Genomic DNA, 18,478 nt, shown 5'->3' with positions numbered 1-18,478 from the left:
AAACCTTGGAGATTAATCCTTTGTCAGTTGCTTCATTTGCAAATATTTTCTCCCATTCTGAGGGTTGTCTTTTGGTCTTGTTTATGGTTTCCTTTGCTGTGCAAAAGCTTTTAAGTTTCATTAGCTCCCATTTGTTTATTTGTGTTTTTATTTCCATTTCTCTAGGAGCTGCGTCAAAAAGGATCTTGCTGTGATGTATGTCATAGAGTGTTCTGCCTATGTTTTCCTCTAAGAGTTTGATAGTGTCTGGCCTTACACTTAGGTCTTTAATGCATTTTGAGTTTATTTTTGTGTATGGTGTCAGGGAGTGTTCTAATTTCATTCTTTTACATGTAGCTGTCTAGTTTTCCCAGCACCACTTATTGAAGAGGCTGTCTTTTCTCCATTGTATATTCTTGCCACCTTTATCAAAAATAAGGTGACCATATGTGCGTGGGTTTATCTCTGGGCTTTCTATCCTTTTCCATTGATCTATATTTCTGTTTTTGTGCCAGTACCATACTATCTTGCTTACTGTTGCTTTGTAGTAGAGTCTGAAGTCAGGGAGCCTGATTCCTCCAGCTCCGTTTTTCTTTCTCAGGATTGCTTTGGCTATTCAGCGTCTTTTGTATTTCCATACAAATTGTGAAATTCTTTTTTCTAGTTCTGTGAAAAATGTCATTGGTAGGTTGATAGGGATTGCATTGAATCTGTAGATTGCTTTGGGTAGTATAGTCCTTTTCACAATGTTGATTTTTCCAATCCAAGAACATGGTATATCTCTCCATCTGTTTGTATCATCTTTAATTTCTTTCATCAGTGTCTTACAGTTTTCTACATACAGGTCTTTTGTCTCCTTAGGTAGGTTTATTCCTAGATATTTTATTCTTTTTGTTGCAATGGTAAACGGGAGTGTTTTCTTAATTTCACTTTCAGATTTTTCATCATTAGTATATAGGAATGCAAGAGATTTCTGTGTATTAATTTTGTATCCTGCTACTTTACCAAATTCATTGATTAGCTCTAGTAGTTTTCTGGTAGCATCTTTAGGATTCTCTATGTATAGTACCATGTCATCTGCAAACAGTGACAGCTTTACTTCTTTTCCGATTTGGATTCCTTTTATTTCTTTTTCTTCTCTGATTGCTGTGGCTAACACCTCCAAAACTATGTTGAATAATAGTGGTGAGAGTGGGCAACCTTGTCTTGTTCCTGATCTTAGAGGAAATGGTTTCAGTTTTTCACCATTGAGAGCGATGTTGGCTGTGGGTTTGTCACATATGGCCTTTATTATGATGAGGTAAGTTCCCTCTATGCCTACTTTCTGCAGGGCTTTTATCATAAATGGGTGTTGAATTTTGTCAAAAGATTTTCCTCCATCTTTTGAGATGATCATATGGTTTTTCTCCTTCAGTTTGTTAATATGGTTTATCACATTGATTGATTTGCATATATTGAAGAATTCTTGCATTCCTGGGATAAACCCCACTTGATCATGGTGTATGATTATGATCCTTTTAATGTGCTGTTGGATTCTGCTTGCTAGTATTTTGTTGAGGATTTTTGCATCTATGTTCATCAGTGATATTAGCCTATAGTTTTCTTTCTTTGTGACATCTTTGTCTGGTTTTGGTATCAGGGTGATGGTGGCCTCGTAGAATGAGTTTGAGAGAGTTCCTCCCTCTGCTATATTTTGGAAGTGTTTGAGAAGGATAGGAGTTAGCTCTTCTCTAATTGTTTGATAGAATTTGTCTGTGAAGCACTCTGGTCCTGCGCTTTTGTTTGTTGGAAGATTTTTAATCACAGTCTCAATTTCAGTGCTTGTGATTGGTCTGTTCACATTTTTTGTTTCTTCCTGGTTCAGTCTCAGAAGGTTGTGCTTTTCTAAGAATTTGTCCATTTCTTCCAGGTTGTCCATTTTACTGGCATATAGTTGCTTGTAGTAATCTCTCATGATCCTTTGTATTTCTGCAGTGTCAGTTTTTACTTCTCCTTTTTCATTTCTTACTGTATTGATTTGAGTCTTCTCCCTTTTTTTTTTTTGATGAGTCTGGCTAATGGTTTATCAATTTTGTTTATGTTCTCAAAGAACCAGCTTTTAGTTTTATTGATCTTTGCTATTGTTTCCTTCATTTCTTTTTCATTTATTTCTGATCTGAACTTTATGATTTCTTTCCTTCTGCTAAATTTGGGGTTGTTTTGTTCTTCTTTCTCTAATTGATTTAGGTGTATGGTTAGGTTGTTTATTTGAGATGTTTCTTGTTTCTTAAGGTAGGATTGTATTGCTATAAACTTCCAGCTTAGAACTGCTTTTGCTGCATCCCATAGGCTTAGCGTCATCGGGTTTTCATTGTCATTTTTTTCTAGAGATTTTTTGATTTCTTCAGTGATCTCTTGGTTATTTAGTAGTGTATTGTTTAGGCTCCATGGGTTTGTATTTTTTAGGTTTTTTCCTGTAATTGATATCTAGTCTCATAGCATTGTGGTCAGAAAAAATGCTTGATATGATTTCAATTTTCTTAAATTTACCGAGGCTTGACTTGTGACCCAAGATATGATCTATCCTGGAGAATGTTCTGTGCGCACTTGAGAAGAAAGTGTAGTCTGCTGTTTTTGGATCGAATGTGCTATAAATATCAATTAAGTCCATCTTGTTTAATGTATTATATAAAGCTTGTGTTTCCTTATTTATTTTCATTTTGGATGATCTGTCCATTGGTGAAAATGGGGTGTTAAAATCCACTAGTATGATTGTGTTACTCTTGATTTCCTCTTTTATGGCTGTTAGCATTTGCCTTATGTTTTGAGGTGCTCCTATATTGGGTTTGTAAATATTTACAATTGTTATATCTTCTTCTTGGATTGACCCCTTGATCATTATGTAGTGTCCTTCTTTGTCTCTTGTAATAGTCTTTATTTTAAAGTTTATTTAGTCTGATATGAGTATTGCTATTCCAGCTTTCTTTTGATTTCCATTTGCATGGAATATCTTTTTCCATCCCCTCACTTTTAGTCTGTATGTGTCCCTAGGTCTGATGTGGGTCTCTTGTAGACAGCATATATATGGGTCTTGTTTTTGTATCCATTTAGCCAGTCTATGTCTTTTGTTTGGAGCATTTAATCCATTTACGTTTAAGGTAGTTATCGATATGTATGTTCCTATTACCATGTTCTTAATTGTTTTCGGTTGTTATTGTAGGTCTTTTCCTTCTCTTGTGTTTCCTGCTTAGAGAAGCTTCTTTAGCATTTGTTGTAAAGCTGGTTTGCTGGTGCTCAATTCTCTTAGCTTTTGCTTGTCTGTAAAGGTTTTAATTTTTACATTGAATCTGAATGAGATCCTCGCTGGTAGAGTAATCTAGGTTTTAGATTTTTCCCTTCATCACTTTAAATATGTCCTGCGACTCCCTTCTGGCTTGCAGAATTTCTGCTGAAAGATCAGCTGTTAACATTATGTGGTTGCCCTTGTATGTTATTTGTTGTTTTTCCCTTGGTGCTTTTAATATTTTTTCTTTGTATTTGATTTTTGATTGAATAATATGTGTCTTGGTGTGTTTCTCTTTGGATTTATCCTGTATGGGACTCTCTATGCTTCCTGGACTTGATTGACTATTTCCTTTCCCATATTAGGGAAGTTTTCAACTATAATCTCTTCAAATATTTTCTCAGGTCCTTTCTTTTTCTCTTCTTCTTCTGGGACCCCTATAATTCGAATGTTGGTGAGTTTAATGTCCCAGATGTCTCTGAGACATTTTATCTTCCAGGTCACTTATCCATTCTTCTGCTTCAGTTATTCTGCTATTGATTCCTTGTAGAGAATGTTTAATATCATTTATTGTGTTGTTCATCATTGTTTGTTTGCTCTTTAGTTCTTCTACGTCCTTGTTAAATGTTTCTTGTATTTTCTCCATTCTATTTCCAAGATTTTGGATCATCTTTACTGTCATTACTCTGAATTCTTTTTCAGGTAGACTGCCTATTTCCTCTTCATTTGTTAGGTCTGGTGGGGTTTTACCTTGCTCCTTCATCTGCTGTGTGTTTCTCTGTCTTCTCATTTTGCTTAACTTACTGTGTTTGAGGTCTCCTTTTCGCAGGCTGCAGGTTCATCGTTCCCATTGTTTTTTGATGTCTGCCCCCAGTGGCTAAGGTTAGTTCAGTGAGTTGGGTAGGCTTCCTGGTGGAGGGGACTGGTGCCTGTGTCTAGTGGATGAGGCTGGATCTTTTCTTTCTGGTGGGCAGGACTGCATCCGGTGGTGTGTTTTGGGGTTCTGTGACCTTATTATGATTTTAAGCAGCCTCTCTGCTAATGGGTGCAGTTGTGTTCCTGTCTTGCTAGTTGTTTGGCATAGGGTGTCCAGCACTGTAGCTTGCTGGTCATTGGGTGGAGCTGGGTCATAGCATTGAGATGGAGATCTCTGGGAGAGCCTTCACAGTTTGATATTACATGTAGCCAGGAGGTCTCTGGTGGACCAATGTCCTGAACTCGGCTCTCCCACCTCAGAGGCACAGGCCTGACACCTGGCACCCCAAGTCTACAGTTGCTCCCAAAGTCCACCACCTCAATTTTGGGATGACACATTGTCTATTCAGGTATTCCACAGATGCAGGTACATCAAGTTGATTGTGGGGATTTTACCCTCTGCTCCTAAGGCTGCTGGGAGAGATTTCCCTTTCTCTTATTTGTTCGCACAGCTCCTGGGTTTCGGCTTTGGATTTGGCCCCGCCTCTGCTTGTAGGTCACCTGAGGGCATCTGTTCTTCACTCAGACAGGACGGGGTTAAAGTAGCAGCCAATTAGGGGGCTGTGGCTCATTCAGGCTGGGGGGAGGAAGGGGTACGGATGCGGGGCGAGCCTGCAGCGGCAGAGGCTGGCATGACATTGCAACAGCCTGAGGCGTGCCATGTATTCTCCCGGGGAAGTTGTCCCTGGATTATGGGACGCTGGCAGTGGTGGGCTGCACAGGCTCCCGGGAGGGGCGGTGTGGATAGTGACCTGTGCTTGTACACAGGCTTCTTGGTGGTGGCAGCAGCAGCCTTAGCATTTCATGCCCGTCTCTGGGGTCCGCGCTGAAAGTCTCGGCTCACGCCCATCTCTGGAGTTTGTTTAGATGGCGCTCTGAATCCCCTCTCCTTTCACACAGTGAAACAATGGTCTCTTGCCTCTTAGGCAGTTCCAGACTTTTTCCCGGACTCCCTCCCGGTTAGCTGTGGTGCGCTAACCCCTTCAGGCTGTGTTCACGCAGCCAACCCCAGTCCTCTCCCTGGGGTCTGACCTCCTAAGCCCGAGCCTCGGCTCCCAGCCCCCACCCGCCCTGGTGGTTGAGCAGACAAGCTTCTCAGGCTGGTGAGTGCTGGTCGGCACTGATCCTCTGTGCAGGAATCTCTCTGCTTTGCCCTCTGCACCCCTATTGCTGTGCTCTCCTCCGTGACTCCGAAGGTTCCCCCTTGCCGCCCCCCACCTCCACTAGTGAAGGGGCTTCCTAGTGTGTGGAAACTTTTCCTCCTTCACAGCTCCCTCCCCGAGGTGCAGGTCCCATCCCTATTCTTTTGTCTCTGTTTTTTCTTTTTTTCTTTTGCTCTACCCAGGTACGTGGGGAGTCTTTTGCCTTTTGTGAAGTCTGAGGTCTTCTGCCAGCGTTCAGTAGGTGTTCTGTAGGAGTTGTTCCACATGTAGATGTATTTCTAATGTATTTATGGGGAAGAAGGTGATCTCCACGTCTGACTCCTCCACCATCTTGAAGGTCTCCTCCCTTCTAGGAGTTTTATGGTTTCAAGTCTTAGATTTTAATCTTTGATCTGGGATTTCCCTCGAGGTCCAGTGGTTAAGATTTCACACTTCGAATGCAGGGGCTGTGGGTTCAATCCCTGGTTGGGGAACTAGGATCCCACATGCAGTGGGGCCAAAAACTAAAAAAAAAAAACCTTTGATCTATTTCAAGTTAATTTTTGTGAGTGGTGTAAGATAGGACTCCTGGCTATATATACAAAGGAATTGAAAGCAGTGTCTGGAAGAGACATCTGCACACCCATGTTCACTGCAGCATTTTTCATAATAGCCAAGATATGGAAGCAACCTAAGTGCCCTCAACAGATCAATGGGTAAAGAAGATGCATATACATACAATGGAATATTATTCAGCCATGAGAAAAAGCATATCCTGCCATTTGCAACAACACAGATGGATCTTGAAGGCATTAGGTGCAGTGCGATAAGTCAGATAAAGATGAATACTGTATGATATTACTGATATATGAAATCTAAAAAAGCTGAACTTGCAAAAACAGAGAGTAGAATGATGGTTACCAAGGGCTGGAGTGGGGGATTTGGAGAGGTGTTGTTTATGGGTACAAACTTGCAACTAGTAGATAAATAAGTTCTTGTGATCTAGAAAATTAGCATATTATAGCACAACAAACACTGGCCTGATTTTTGGGAACCTGGCCTGGGCTGTAACTTTGGGTTTTGCTCTGTGGGTCACCACAGAGGACTTGAATAATCCTCCCTCCCTCTGAATCTCAGTGTCCTCTTCTGTATAACAAAGGGTAGAGTGTCAAGCGTTGCAAGCATCCCATAGAGCATCTATATCATGTGATTTGGTGCTACCCTAGGTGCCTCTTGAGAAAATAAAAATTCATCCTTGTCAGTCAGGGAACTCTTTACATCAGAACATTTTAGTGGGTTTCTGTTTCTGCTGTTTGCCCTGCATTTAACAATAATCCAGGCCTCCTGAAATAAGTGAGAACTATGCTAACTTGGCCCACAAAGCTCCTTTCATTTGCTGTTTCTGCATAAATTATCAATGTTTATTCTCTTGCCCATCTTGCTGATGTTACTAAAAAAATGGGTCCCCAAAGAAGGGTCCTGAAGTCTAAATATGGTGGCAGAACCCCTGAGACCTTAACTCAGTGAGTCCCCTCATAGTCATTATTTAAGGAACAACCCTTCAACCATTTCTTATTTCAGGAAGTCTTTCTCAATGGAAGGAAACACAGCCCTGCCATTCCCATGAGTACACTGACCATGCCGCCTCCTTTCTTTTGCCTTCCTTCTTTTTTTTAATTTTTATTTTATATTGGAGTATAGTTGATTTACAATGTTGTGTTAGTTTCAGGTGTACAGCAAAGTGATTCAGTTATATATATACATTTATCTATTCTTTTTCAAATTCTTTTCCCATTTAGGTTATTACAGAATATTAAGTACAGTTCCCTGTGTTATACATTTGGTCCTTGTTGATTATCTATTTTATATATAGTAGTGTGTACATGTCAATTCCAAACCCCCAATTTATCTTTCCCCCCACCTTTCCCCTTTGGTAACCATAAGTTTGTTTTCTATGTCTGCGAGTCTATTTCTTTTTTTTTTTTTTTAATTTTTATTTATTTATTTTTGGCTGTGTTGGGTCTTCGTTTCTGTGCGAGGGCTTTCTCTAGTTGCAGCAAGCGGTGGCCACTCTTCATTGCAGTGCACAGGCCTCTCACTATCGTGGCCTCTCTTGTTGTGGAGCACAGGCTCCAGACGCGCAGGCTCAGCAATTGTGGCACACGGGCCCAGTTGCTCCGCGGCATGTGGGATCCTCCCAGACCAGGGCTCGAACCCATGTCCCCTGCCTTAGCAGTCAGATTCTCAACCACTGCGCCACCAGGGAAGCCCTGCAAGTCTATTTCTGTTTTGTAAATAAGTTCATGTGAATAATTTTTTTAGATTCCAATATAAGTTATATCATCTGATATATGTCTTTCTCTGTCAGACTTACTTCACTTAGCATGATAATCTCTAGGTGCATCCATGTTGCTGCAAATGGCATTATTTCATTCTTTTTTATGGCTGCGTAATATTCCATTGTATATATGTACCACATCTTCTTTATCCATTCATCTAGACATTTAGGTTGCTTCTATGTCCTGGCTATTGTAAATAGTGCTGTAATGAGCATTCGGGTGCATGTATCTTTTCAAATTAGAGTTTTCATCTTTTCTGGATATGTGCACAGGAGTGGGATCGCTGGATCATATGGTAACCTTAAGGAACCTCCATACTGTTCTCCCTAGTGGCTGCACCCTCACCTTCCTTCTTAAAAATGGCTGTCTGTGCTTTCATTGCAGAGCTCTTCTGACAGGGAGTCCACCCTGACCATCCTCCAGGTCCTCGGAGATCTGCTTTCTGTTGGTGAGTAAACCATGCCCTCATCCCTTGTATGGTGGACATGGAGGCATGCAGCTGTGGTGTCTCCCAGGGACCTATGTAGCCTGGGGGTTTGCTCCAGCTCAAGTTTTCTGTGAGAGACAGAATCACCATGGGATGGTTGTACTTTGGGCTCTTCAGTCTTGTCACTCACCCTACGGTGATCCAAACTTAGGAGGGAATTAGACTCTTGGTGGTGATTCTATGATACTTCATTTCTGGGGCCAAGGACCTCCAGCCCTCAGCAATTCGACCTGTTGCCTCCCCTGCTTCCCTCGTCGTGGCCCATTTAGAGAGCCAGGTACTGGCAGCTCCCTTCATATGTCCAGTGGAGACAGGAAGATGAGGCAGGAGTTGGACTTAGCAGAGTGTTCAGCCACTACATTTTCAGAGATAAGATGACAGAGGTGACTACACTGGCATCAACTGAGTTAACTGGGGCACTTCTCTATTAGCTCATTTCCATGTGAGGGTCTTGGAAAACACAGCTTCTTGGACATTCCAACATTTACTCAGTTTTCACTTCTATGTAGCCAGTCACGTTGCATTAGAAAGACGTATTATCACCAAACAGACAATACCAAAGTGAATGTCGCTCCAAAGCCACAAACCCTCAGGTTACAGATTCAGGAGGAAGGGTCCACTCATACTGAGGTTTTTTCCATAGGCTGTGCTGCCCTCCAATGGCAGGGTGACTTCCCTTCTTCTGCATGAGGTACCCTCTTTAGGTGAAGACCACTTGTCCTCTGTGATAGTTCTGCCTTCAATTTGTCCAGTGGTGTCTGGAACTCTTAGAATGAAACCTTGGAGTTCTCCTTCTGAAATAGGTACTGATTATTGCCCCTTTAGTAGAAGATGAAAAATCAGAGGGTCTTCTTTGCTAATAATCTCCCACCCTGTTGGCCACCTTTGTCCAAGTGCATAGAGAATCACGTGGGTCCCCTTCCAAGTTGAAATGTAATCACTGCTTTTGAGCTTGTCCTGGGGCAAGATGTTTAAAACTATTCTTAGGTAGAAAGACCAATATACGTTACCCTAGCCCCAGACCCTCTTCAAAATCCCTAGACATATGATTAGATGTTTGTTTCTCAAGGGATTATTCTGGTTGTTTCCATATTTCCCGCACATCTGTTACTGAAGGCCAGCATCAAATAATCATTAACACCATCCATGAAATTATTCCAGATAAGCTATCAAACCAGACCCTCTTGTAGATGATTCAAACCTATAGCTGAGGGGAGACTGATCCCTCTTTAATTAAGTATATGATTATACATAAGCCTATATGCATATTTCTATACATGCAACACAAGTGCACACCTACACTGAGACTTAATAGATTCTCAGGAAAGTAGATTTTAGGCTCCGTTTATTACAGCTGCTGCAAGTTCTGAAATATTCCATTATTTCTCCATTTCACACCCCACCCCCACCCCACAACCCTGGCCCCTTACCTAATAGCACAACTTTACACAAGTTGCTTCAAGAACTCCACAGTTTTGGTTTCTGGGGTGAAATGAACCAATCCTTGCTCTGTCTCTAGCTGTGAGATCTGCTTCCTGTTCCAAGGAAATGAGGGTAGTTATTTGAGGCTCAGCGCTCCTCTGCTTTCCCCCTCAGGCACAGACCGGAGGATTCGCTACATGATCAGCAAGGGTGGTAGCGAAGCCCTTCTGCAGACCTTGGTGAACACATCCAGGACGGCTTCTCCAGACTATGACATCCTCTTGCCTCTCTTCCGGCTGCTGGCCAAAGTTGGCCTACGAGGTACCCATACCCCTGGGACCCAAAGATGACTGAAAGGGCATGTGGGGATGTTATCATGAGAGCAATTTGGGAAGCTTTTGTGGGGGAGTACAGGGAGGAGCAGAGGGAGGTATAGACACCTTGGTGGTGATGGCAGGACCAGCGCCAGCCTCACCTGGAAGGTGAGGGTCTAGGAGAGGTTCGTAGATGTCAGCAAATCCAAGGTACTTAGGTGCTTAGGACAGGACCCAGAGCAGGCATGGACTACACGGGGCATGAGGCATATGGGGGACAGAGGGGAGATACTCCAAGGAGGTTTTCAATCACTTTAAAAACAAATGGAACATTTCTACAAATAACATCTTATATGGAGGTTCATGATGTAAATGCATTAATTTCCTAGGGCTGCCGTAACGAATTACCACAAACTGGGTGGCTTAAAACAACAGAAATTTATTTTCTCACTGTGCTGGAGGCCAGAAGTCTAAAATTAAGAGGTTAGCAAGATTGGTTCCTTCTGGAGGCTCTGAGGGAGAATCTCTTACATGCCTCTCTCCTAGATTCTGGTAATTTCCAGCAATCCTTGGTGTTTCTTGGCTTATAGACACATCACTCCAATTTCTCCACCCATCTTCACATGGCCTTCTACTCTTGTGTCTTTCTTTGTGTCCTCTCCTCTTATAAGGATATTGGTCATTGGATTTAGGGCCCACCCAAATCTGTATGATCTTCTCTTAAGTAATTAAGTCTGCAAAGACTCTATTTCCAAATATGATAACATTCTGAGGTTCCAGGCAGGCATGAATTTTGGGGCACGGTTTTCAACTCACTACAATATGTCACATAGAAGTGAAGCTTCCTTGGTTGAAGAGAAGATGGGGTCTAGAATTCTTTCCACTTATGCCACATATCCATTTCTCTTTCCTCATAGAAGACTGAAACACCTCCCTACAACCCTAGAAATTTTGGGAGCACATTTGAAAAAGCCTGGGCACTCAGGATGCATGTAAGCGTTGCAAATTAGTCATAACAGTTAAGCTCCGATTGTGCGCAGTCTTACATAAATCACAGTCGAGAAGCTCAGGTCCTCCGAAAGTTGGATCTTTGATGTTCAGTGCAGGCAGCAGCAGCCAAGGGCACAGGGCTCTGGGGTACCCTTTCCTTTCAAAGTTCGGAGCTGTGGTTTGAGCCCATTCTACATTTCACAAATAATGATTGAGACCCAGCCATCAGCCAGCACCTGCATGAGCATGTTCCAGACAAAACCAATTGAACCAATATTCATTGAATATTCAACAGTTATTTACTCCGTGTCTCCCAGGGCTGTGCACTGTTCTAGACACTGGGAACATCACAGTCACAAAGACAGATAAGGGGCCTCCTCTCATGGGACTTACATTCAAGTGGTGAAGGGCAGAAAGTAAATAATCAACTAGATAATAGCAGACAATGATAATTAACTAGATAATAACTGGAAGGAAAAGAAAAGGTGATGTTCCTCTAAGATGGTGTGGACAGAGAGAGGTGACATTTGAGCCCAAACTTGAAAGATAAGAAGAAGTCAGCAAAACAAAGAGTCGGCCAAGTGAACTCCAAAAAAAGACAGAAAAGACATGATATACACCCTGGTAGTAAATGGCAGAGGCTGGGAAGTCAGATCTGGGTTTCAGGCCTGGCTTTGACACTTATTAGCAGTGTGGCCTTGGACAAGTTACCATTGGGCTCTCATCTACAAAATGGGTCTCAGTACATAATTCTTGGGTTGCTGTAAGGATTAAGCAAGGCTGTATGTTGCCTGCTTAGCATGTGGCGCCAGAAGCTTGATGGACAAGAGTCATGTAGGTTTCATAGGAGAAAGAGAGATGAGTGATGCACCAGGGCAGTGATTTTCAAGTTATGGACCTTGATATTATTATTATCATAATTACACCTTCTGCCATTAAAGATGGTAGTCCTTGATATTGACATTCAAGCTGTCAGGGGCTGACCTGAACAGAACAAAAATGAGATTGGCTGCTCATGAATGGAGCCAGATACGTATCTTTCTTTTCCGATAAAGGAAACGGGTCATATGAGTTCAGTCACAATCTCTTTGCCGGTGTCTTTTGGTCCAGAGATAAATATTGGTAAACGAGGTTTAGGATGTTGTCTCTGTTTTACTTATTTCCACCTGCTATGAATCTGGTAGTGATTGTATTCTTGCAAAAACAAACATGGTGATTTGGGCATTGCACTTTGGAAAGGACACAAACAAATGTGACAGGTGGCACAGTCATGTATTATCCTAGTGGGAGCCAGGAGCATAGAATTAAAAAATATTTTTCCCTTTATTTTTTATGCTTATTACTAATTATTAAATGATATTAATAATTAATAATTATTAGTAATTATTAAGATAATAATGACTAACCCACAACACTGAATATCATGTTATTTGGATCAATAATTTAGAGAAATTTGGGGAGAAAATTTTATTTTCTGAAATTATGTTTTCATGTTTTATTATAAAGTTCTCTACCGTATAGAAAGATGACCTCTTCTATACCTATCACTTAGATCTAACCATTGTTAACATTTTGCCATATTTCCTTAACCTATTTATTTTTATTTGAAATATTCTAAGGAAAATTAGAGATAGCATTACTCCTAAATACTTTTGAGTGCATTTCTTTGAAAAGAGACGTTTTCCTATATAATCATAATACCATGATCATAAATCTAACAAATTAACAATGCATACATATTTATATTCCTTCCAGTTTCTTCAAATGTTCCCAGCATGCCTTTTACAGACATGTTCAGAGAAGGATCCAATCAAGGTTCACACAATGCATTTGAATGTTATGTAACTTAAGTATCCTTACTTCTGGAACTGTCTTAAAGGAAGAAATTTATACCCAGCTAAACTGTAGCTCATGTTTGAGGACAACCAGAAACATTTTTACATATAGGGGGTGCAAGTCACACAAACCACAAGACTTCATGTAAATATTACTTGAAGAATAATGGACCATATGTATACCCTCGGTTAGCTCTTTTGAGTCATCTGGTTCCAATGGGGACATACTTAGTAGCATTTTCTACTAGACCCGAAAAGTCTCATTGGCCATGATAATCTTCTTCACTCCACCATCTTTGCCTTCCTCTCCCCCACACATTATACAACCTTCAGAATTAATGTGAAACACAACTAAGATGGATTGATCTGTGTTCATAGATAAAAAGTTTGGACAGAAGGCACTGGAATTGGAAGCACTTGATGTGACATTGATTCTGGCGAAGAAAAACCTGTCTCACAGCCAGAACCTCCTCCACTGTCTCTGGGCTCTGCGTGTCTTTGCCTTTAGTGGTAAGCAACTCAATTGTGGCTCTCTGGGGGTGGCTTCCAGATCTGGGCTGGGACACCTGGAAACCATTTGGGGGTGTGGTTGGAAGGAGGGCATGGGTGGAGGACAAATGTAGTCCCAACAAGATAAATAAACCAGGAGGAGCCTCATGTTCTAGAGACCGTAGAGGTGAGAAGTTATTTCTTCATCTCCTTCTCGGCCATGGAGAACTCTTGAGCCAGTGCTTGAAGTGAGAGATCCATATTGTTTTCCCTTGGGAGCTAAAACATTTTAGCACTCTACGTCTCTCTGTCAGTACTACGAGGTGAAAAAGACCTGTGGCAGGGGAAGGCAGACTTTATTCAGTCCTTATGTCCAAGGCACAGAGCAATGTGTTACAGCTGTCAAGAGCGACCCTCACATCACAAGTCTCTCCACTATGTCCCTGAAGTCACTCATTGATCATGACATCCTTTACCAAAGTTTATCTCCCAATGCTTCTCAACATTGTCTTTCAGGTAACTTGATATATCATAGCACATGGGTTGATGTTATTTGCCATCTCCTGATTTGGATTATTTCTGATAATCATAACCATCCTGTATGTAGACTCAGCATTTTATAGCTAAGAAAAAAGAAAATGAAGCTTAGAAGAATGAAGAAGTTGCTTGAGTTCATACAGATAAGTCATGAGGGCTAAGTTTCTAACTGCAAAATTCATGTTTATTCTACTCTCCATACGGATACAGTTATTAATAGATTATATTCTGTGCCACCTATTTCAGTGTAAAGAACACAGACTTTTATTTCTCCTTTCTAAGCCCCTTTCCTGCAGAACAAAAGTGACAACTATTTAGATGTAATACTCTCTAGAGGAAAGAACATGAGCTTAGAGCCAAGAAGACCTGGGCTTGACTCTGACTTCATTTCTTAAGAGTCATATGATATGTGCACTTAACCTGTTTAACCTCAGCTTCTTCCTTTGTAAAATTACAGTTGTAATAAGAGCTCATAGACTTGGTGGTTGAGATAAGTAAGATCATGTTCATGGGTAAGCTCGTCACATAATAGTTGCTAAGTAAGTGTTAGTTTTTCTTCTCTGCTCTAATCTTTTCCCTCAGTCCTTTGAAATAATAGGAATCACACACATAAGGGTAGTAAACAGGTGGTGACCTTTTTCCGTAACTATCCTCAGAACTAACAAAATAGTAGGGACATATTTCATTGGTTAACTCCATGAATAAGCATGGAAGACCCATCAAAAGAAAGTATTTCTAGGGAATAATGAGACAGATGCTTGACTCCGTGTTCACAGACAGAATCTCCACTCACACTCATATATGTTGACCAGAAAATCAGAGAATATTTGAGAGAGGCTGAAAGAATCTGTCCAAACCCATCTCTAACAAAGGAAAATCTAAGTGAGAAGTTGTGGCTTTGTATAAAGGACAACTCTTATTAATGAGTAGGCAGAAGGTGTGTCACCCCCATTTGGAGCTTGCCAGCAGCACGAGACTTGAAGTATCTTATTTTGGTTCTGTAAAGAATAGTTAAGATGAATAACTTACTCTCATTATATACATTGATTATAGAGATCTTGAAGAATTCCTTCAGCAGGGAGCTCTGAAAAATGCTGAGATTTGCCTGTGGGTATGAGGAGGTGGCTATGTGTCTCCTATTCTAAGACAACATTTATTGTATGAACTGTTTCATAAAATATTAAAAAAAAATACGATCACTCTCTATACATTGACTTTACTGATGAGAGGCAAGCAGAGTTCATGAAGCCCATGGGTTGCTGTCGCTTTGTTGAATTGTTAGCCACTGTTGAAAGTTCCAGCAAGTTTTCTAAACAGCTCCTATCTGCAGAAGGAATTGGCTGGAAACATAATGGGTCTGTGACAGCCAGCGAACCATTCGGCATCTCTCAGATGGCCGGTGAGTTTGCTTATAGAGCTGCCAGAGGTCTAACCTTGGGCAGGCATCCAGCATGGAAGAACTTAGTGAGGACTTTTTATTGTTATCCTCTTTCAGTTCCAAGTCTAAAGTCTCCTATGCTAGAATTCATGCTCTTAAAACTATTTCCTCCCTAACTCTACTTAATACTAGAACTTTGCTGAATTATTTGCCAGGAGTTTACTCCAGCATGTTTTCCCAATTTAGAAGTAAGGACTGAGTTAGTAGCCATGGGAAGGGAAGATTGATGGGCAGGATTAGGATGCCAAATTCTTGAATTTTGATCCATTCAATGACTGCCTGTACTAGCCTCAGGAGGGACAAATGCATAGAGGATATTCCAGGAACACGCACTCCTGGTGATAACTAAGACATCAGCCTCAGTCTCTCTCTGATGGACTGTACTGGGATGAACTATATTAGAGACTCCAGTTTTCCATTTTTCCTCCTTTCCTGAGGCTTGGAGCAAGCCAGTATAGCCTCCCTTGTTTCTATCCCTTTGCTTCTCCCTGACCCCCTTGTGTCCACTCATATTTCCTGGAACAAAGCTGGCCCAAAGCACAAGGCATTCATGGGTCTCTGTTTTACTACAACAGTACAGTGAAGGAAAGGAAAAAGGATCACACCTTGGAAGATAACCTTCTTTCCTTCTCCCACTGGAAGTTTTGCCTCGGGCCAAACTGATTCCATTTTGTATCCTGTGGGTTCCTCTTATTTTTGACGTGATCAGAGCTCTTCCTAAAGTAAGCTGAGTGGAGTGAGGTGCTGGGGATATTGCAGAGTGGCTGGGGCATCATCAGAGATGAGAGGTTTTGTACCCAAAATACTTACCTGAAGCCACCAGGATGACCAGCTACCCCTTTCGGTCTCTTTCTATTATTCAGATCTATCACTCTGTTTTTATAGCCATCCAATTGGGCAAAAAGGCAAAAATTTCTGGTAGTTACCTCTGAGGAGGCCTAACTGATTCTTCCTTTGCCATTCTAATGGATAGAGGTATAGTCAAGCCTTAGCCTTTTAGTGATGGGCGATCCAAGTGCAAAAGTTGTAGGGGAACTTGGAATCGGGGTGGAACAAAAAGGACACTATCTTCTTTATTAGATTGCTTCCTAAAGTTTTAAAGAAGTCAATCCAAGTTGGATTGAAACTTATCCCATCCACTTACGACTTTTCTTCATTGTGAAGTCTCCAAACAGCAAAATACATCTAAGAAAGTGTTTTTTAAGATACTGGCTCTGTGTGTGTGTGTGTGTGTGTGCATGCATGTATGTATCATATAGGAAGTCGGTGGTGGGTGAAACAGCTTGAACTTAAGTAGTTGCCAGAAACCCAAAGATCTGCTTACAGAAAAAGTCTTCTGCTCGGCAATTGCCTTGGCTATTCTGATTGACTATACAAAGGAGTAGGGCAATGGGCCACCAGAAAATGAAAAACATAATTTCATGGCTTGGGACCCTTTTGAGAAAGAGACAGTGTGGGAAGATAATGTGTGCTTTTCAGATGATCTTTAACTTCCAAGCCAGGGATAAAAGACCATAGAGTTTCTCTGCTTTTAAGTTGCCTTTGGTAAGAAAGGTGATGGACCTCCCCTATCTTTTAGGCTCATACTGTAATGCTGAAAATAACACTTGGTTCAGATGGGTCAGTAACTAGCGTGCTTTTGTCTTTCTCAGTCACCACAGGAGCCATGCTGGGAATTAATGGAGCGATGGAACTGCTTCTCAAGGTCATCACCCCTTATACCCAGAAGAGCACCCGAGTAATCAGGTACAGAGCAGTTTTTAGTACTTTTGCCTTCTTTGTAGTAGATACAGATATGGGAATGGTCTCATAGATATTCTCTTGGTGTTTCCAGTTCACTTAGCGATGACTTCCCCCTTGTAGATACGGTTCTATGACTTCATCCTGTCTCGGCTCACATCTCTCCCCACCCATGCATCATTTCCTCGGATTGTCACAAGAACCTGAATGGATATAATATCATCTTCATTTTCAGATGAGGGAATTCAGATGTGGAGAGAGTCTTATCCAAGGTCACAATGCTAGGAAAAGGCAGAGTTGGGATTTGAATCCAGCCAGATCTGTCTGACTCAAAAGCCCTTGTTTTTTTGCCTGAAGCCTTCAGGTATCTCTTTTAATCACAGACTCTACCATAGTGAGTACAGCCCTTAAAAGACAGTCCAGACATGATAGGGAAAGGTGATGCTCTCAGGGTTCCTAAATTTCTGATATGAAATTTGGATTGTGTGCTAGTTTTGAGATGTGTTTTTATGATTGGAAAGTGAAACTCAGCCTATTCTCCCTGGCCCTGCCTCCTGGAGTGGAGTGAATCACAAACTTAAAAAAAGGGAGATGGTCAGAGACGCAGGCTTTAGAGATATTCGGAACCAATAAGATCCATCATTTATGGGAGTGACTCAGCGAGGACCTTGAAAGAATATTAGAAAAAATTCAGCCAATTTCCAAGATATATGAGGTCATTTGGCAAAGTAGCATTTCCATGCCCAGCCATGAGATTTTCTGCATCCCAGCATCAATCTTCGGCTCATCTTCCACCTGATTATTTTTCTCTTGGGTCACCACAGTAATGCCATTCTCATCCATTCTCACCTGCAGCTCTCTACACCAGCACTTCCTAGAGTGAAAAACATTATATCTTGTTAAAAAAAAGTTTTCTCATCAAATATATTGAGAAGTACTGGGTTAAACAAAGTTAGGTATATTTCTTTACTGTAAGACTTCTCAAAGCCTTCATAAAGCCAACACACATTCGGAATATTCAAGATGGGTATGTAGTATATACCCTTTTCCAAAACTAATTTGGTTAGGGAACTATTTTTGTTTGCAGACCACCTTTTTTTTTGGAGTCAGTGTTGCATGTACCTCATTTGAGAAATCTCTTCTCTGAAGTGCAAATGTATTGCAAAATGGGATTCAACTAAATTCTGTCAAGGGATCCTCATTTAGTTAAGTATAAAATTTCAGAGTCACAAGCTCAGTGACCAAAAAAATTAACTTTCTTGGTTTTTCTGTAATTATATTTTATTTCCCTCTTAAACTTCCATTATTCAATTTGAATATGTTTGATTTGGATATTTCAGTTTTTATCGTGGTGTGTAGGCCTTTGCTGCTGACATATGCAGTCTTAACATGTCCTTTGGTCAGCAATCCATGAGCCATATCTTTTTGCCTTACTCACCAGGACTCTTTTAATCTGCTGTTGTCTCCGTGTATCTCTTTGGCAGCTCAGGAATGTTTGGTTGCTTACCCTACATCATGTGAAAATCTAG

At 41.2% G+C, this 18,478-nt stretch overlaps 1 protein-coding gene across 1 annotated transcript in view; it reads left to right on the top strand.

The window, feature by feature from the left end:
* Positions 1-8,078: 8,078 nt before the first annotated feature.
* Positions 8,079-18,478, top strand: part of AGBL1 (ATP/GTP binding protein like 1) — a 503,271-nt gene continuing 492,871 nt past the window's right edge. The window contains 4 exon segments of the mRNA XM_036843717.1: positions 8,079-8,145; positions 9,781-9,927; positions 13,124-13,255; positions 16,862-16,955. Coding sequence (XP_036699612.1) covers positions 9,804-9,927; positions 13,124-13,255; positions 16,862-16,955 — 350 coding nt within the window. The 5' untranslated portion in view covers positions 8,079-8,145; positions 9,781-9,803.

Source organism: Balaenoptera musculus, chromosome 2 (genome assembly GCF_009873245.2).
Source record: "Balaenoptera musculus isolate JJ_BM4_2016_0621 chromosome 2, mBalMus1.pri.v3, whole genome shotgun sequence".
In the NCBI taxonomy this organism is placed as follows: Eukaryota; Metazoa; Chordata; class Mammalia; order Artiodactyla; family Balaenopteridae; genus Balaenoptera; species Balaenoptera musculus.
The sequence above is the reverse complement of the archived record's forward strand: the minus strand, read 5'-3'. Positions and strand labels throughout refer to the sequence as shown.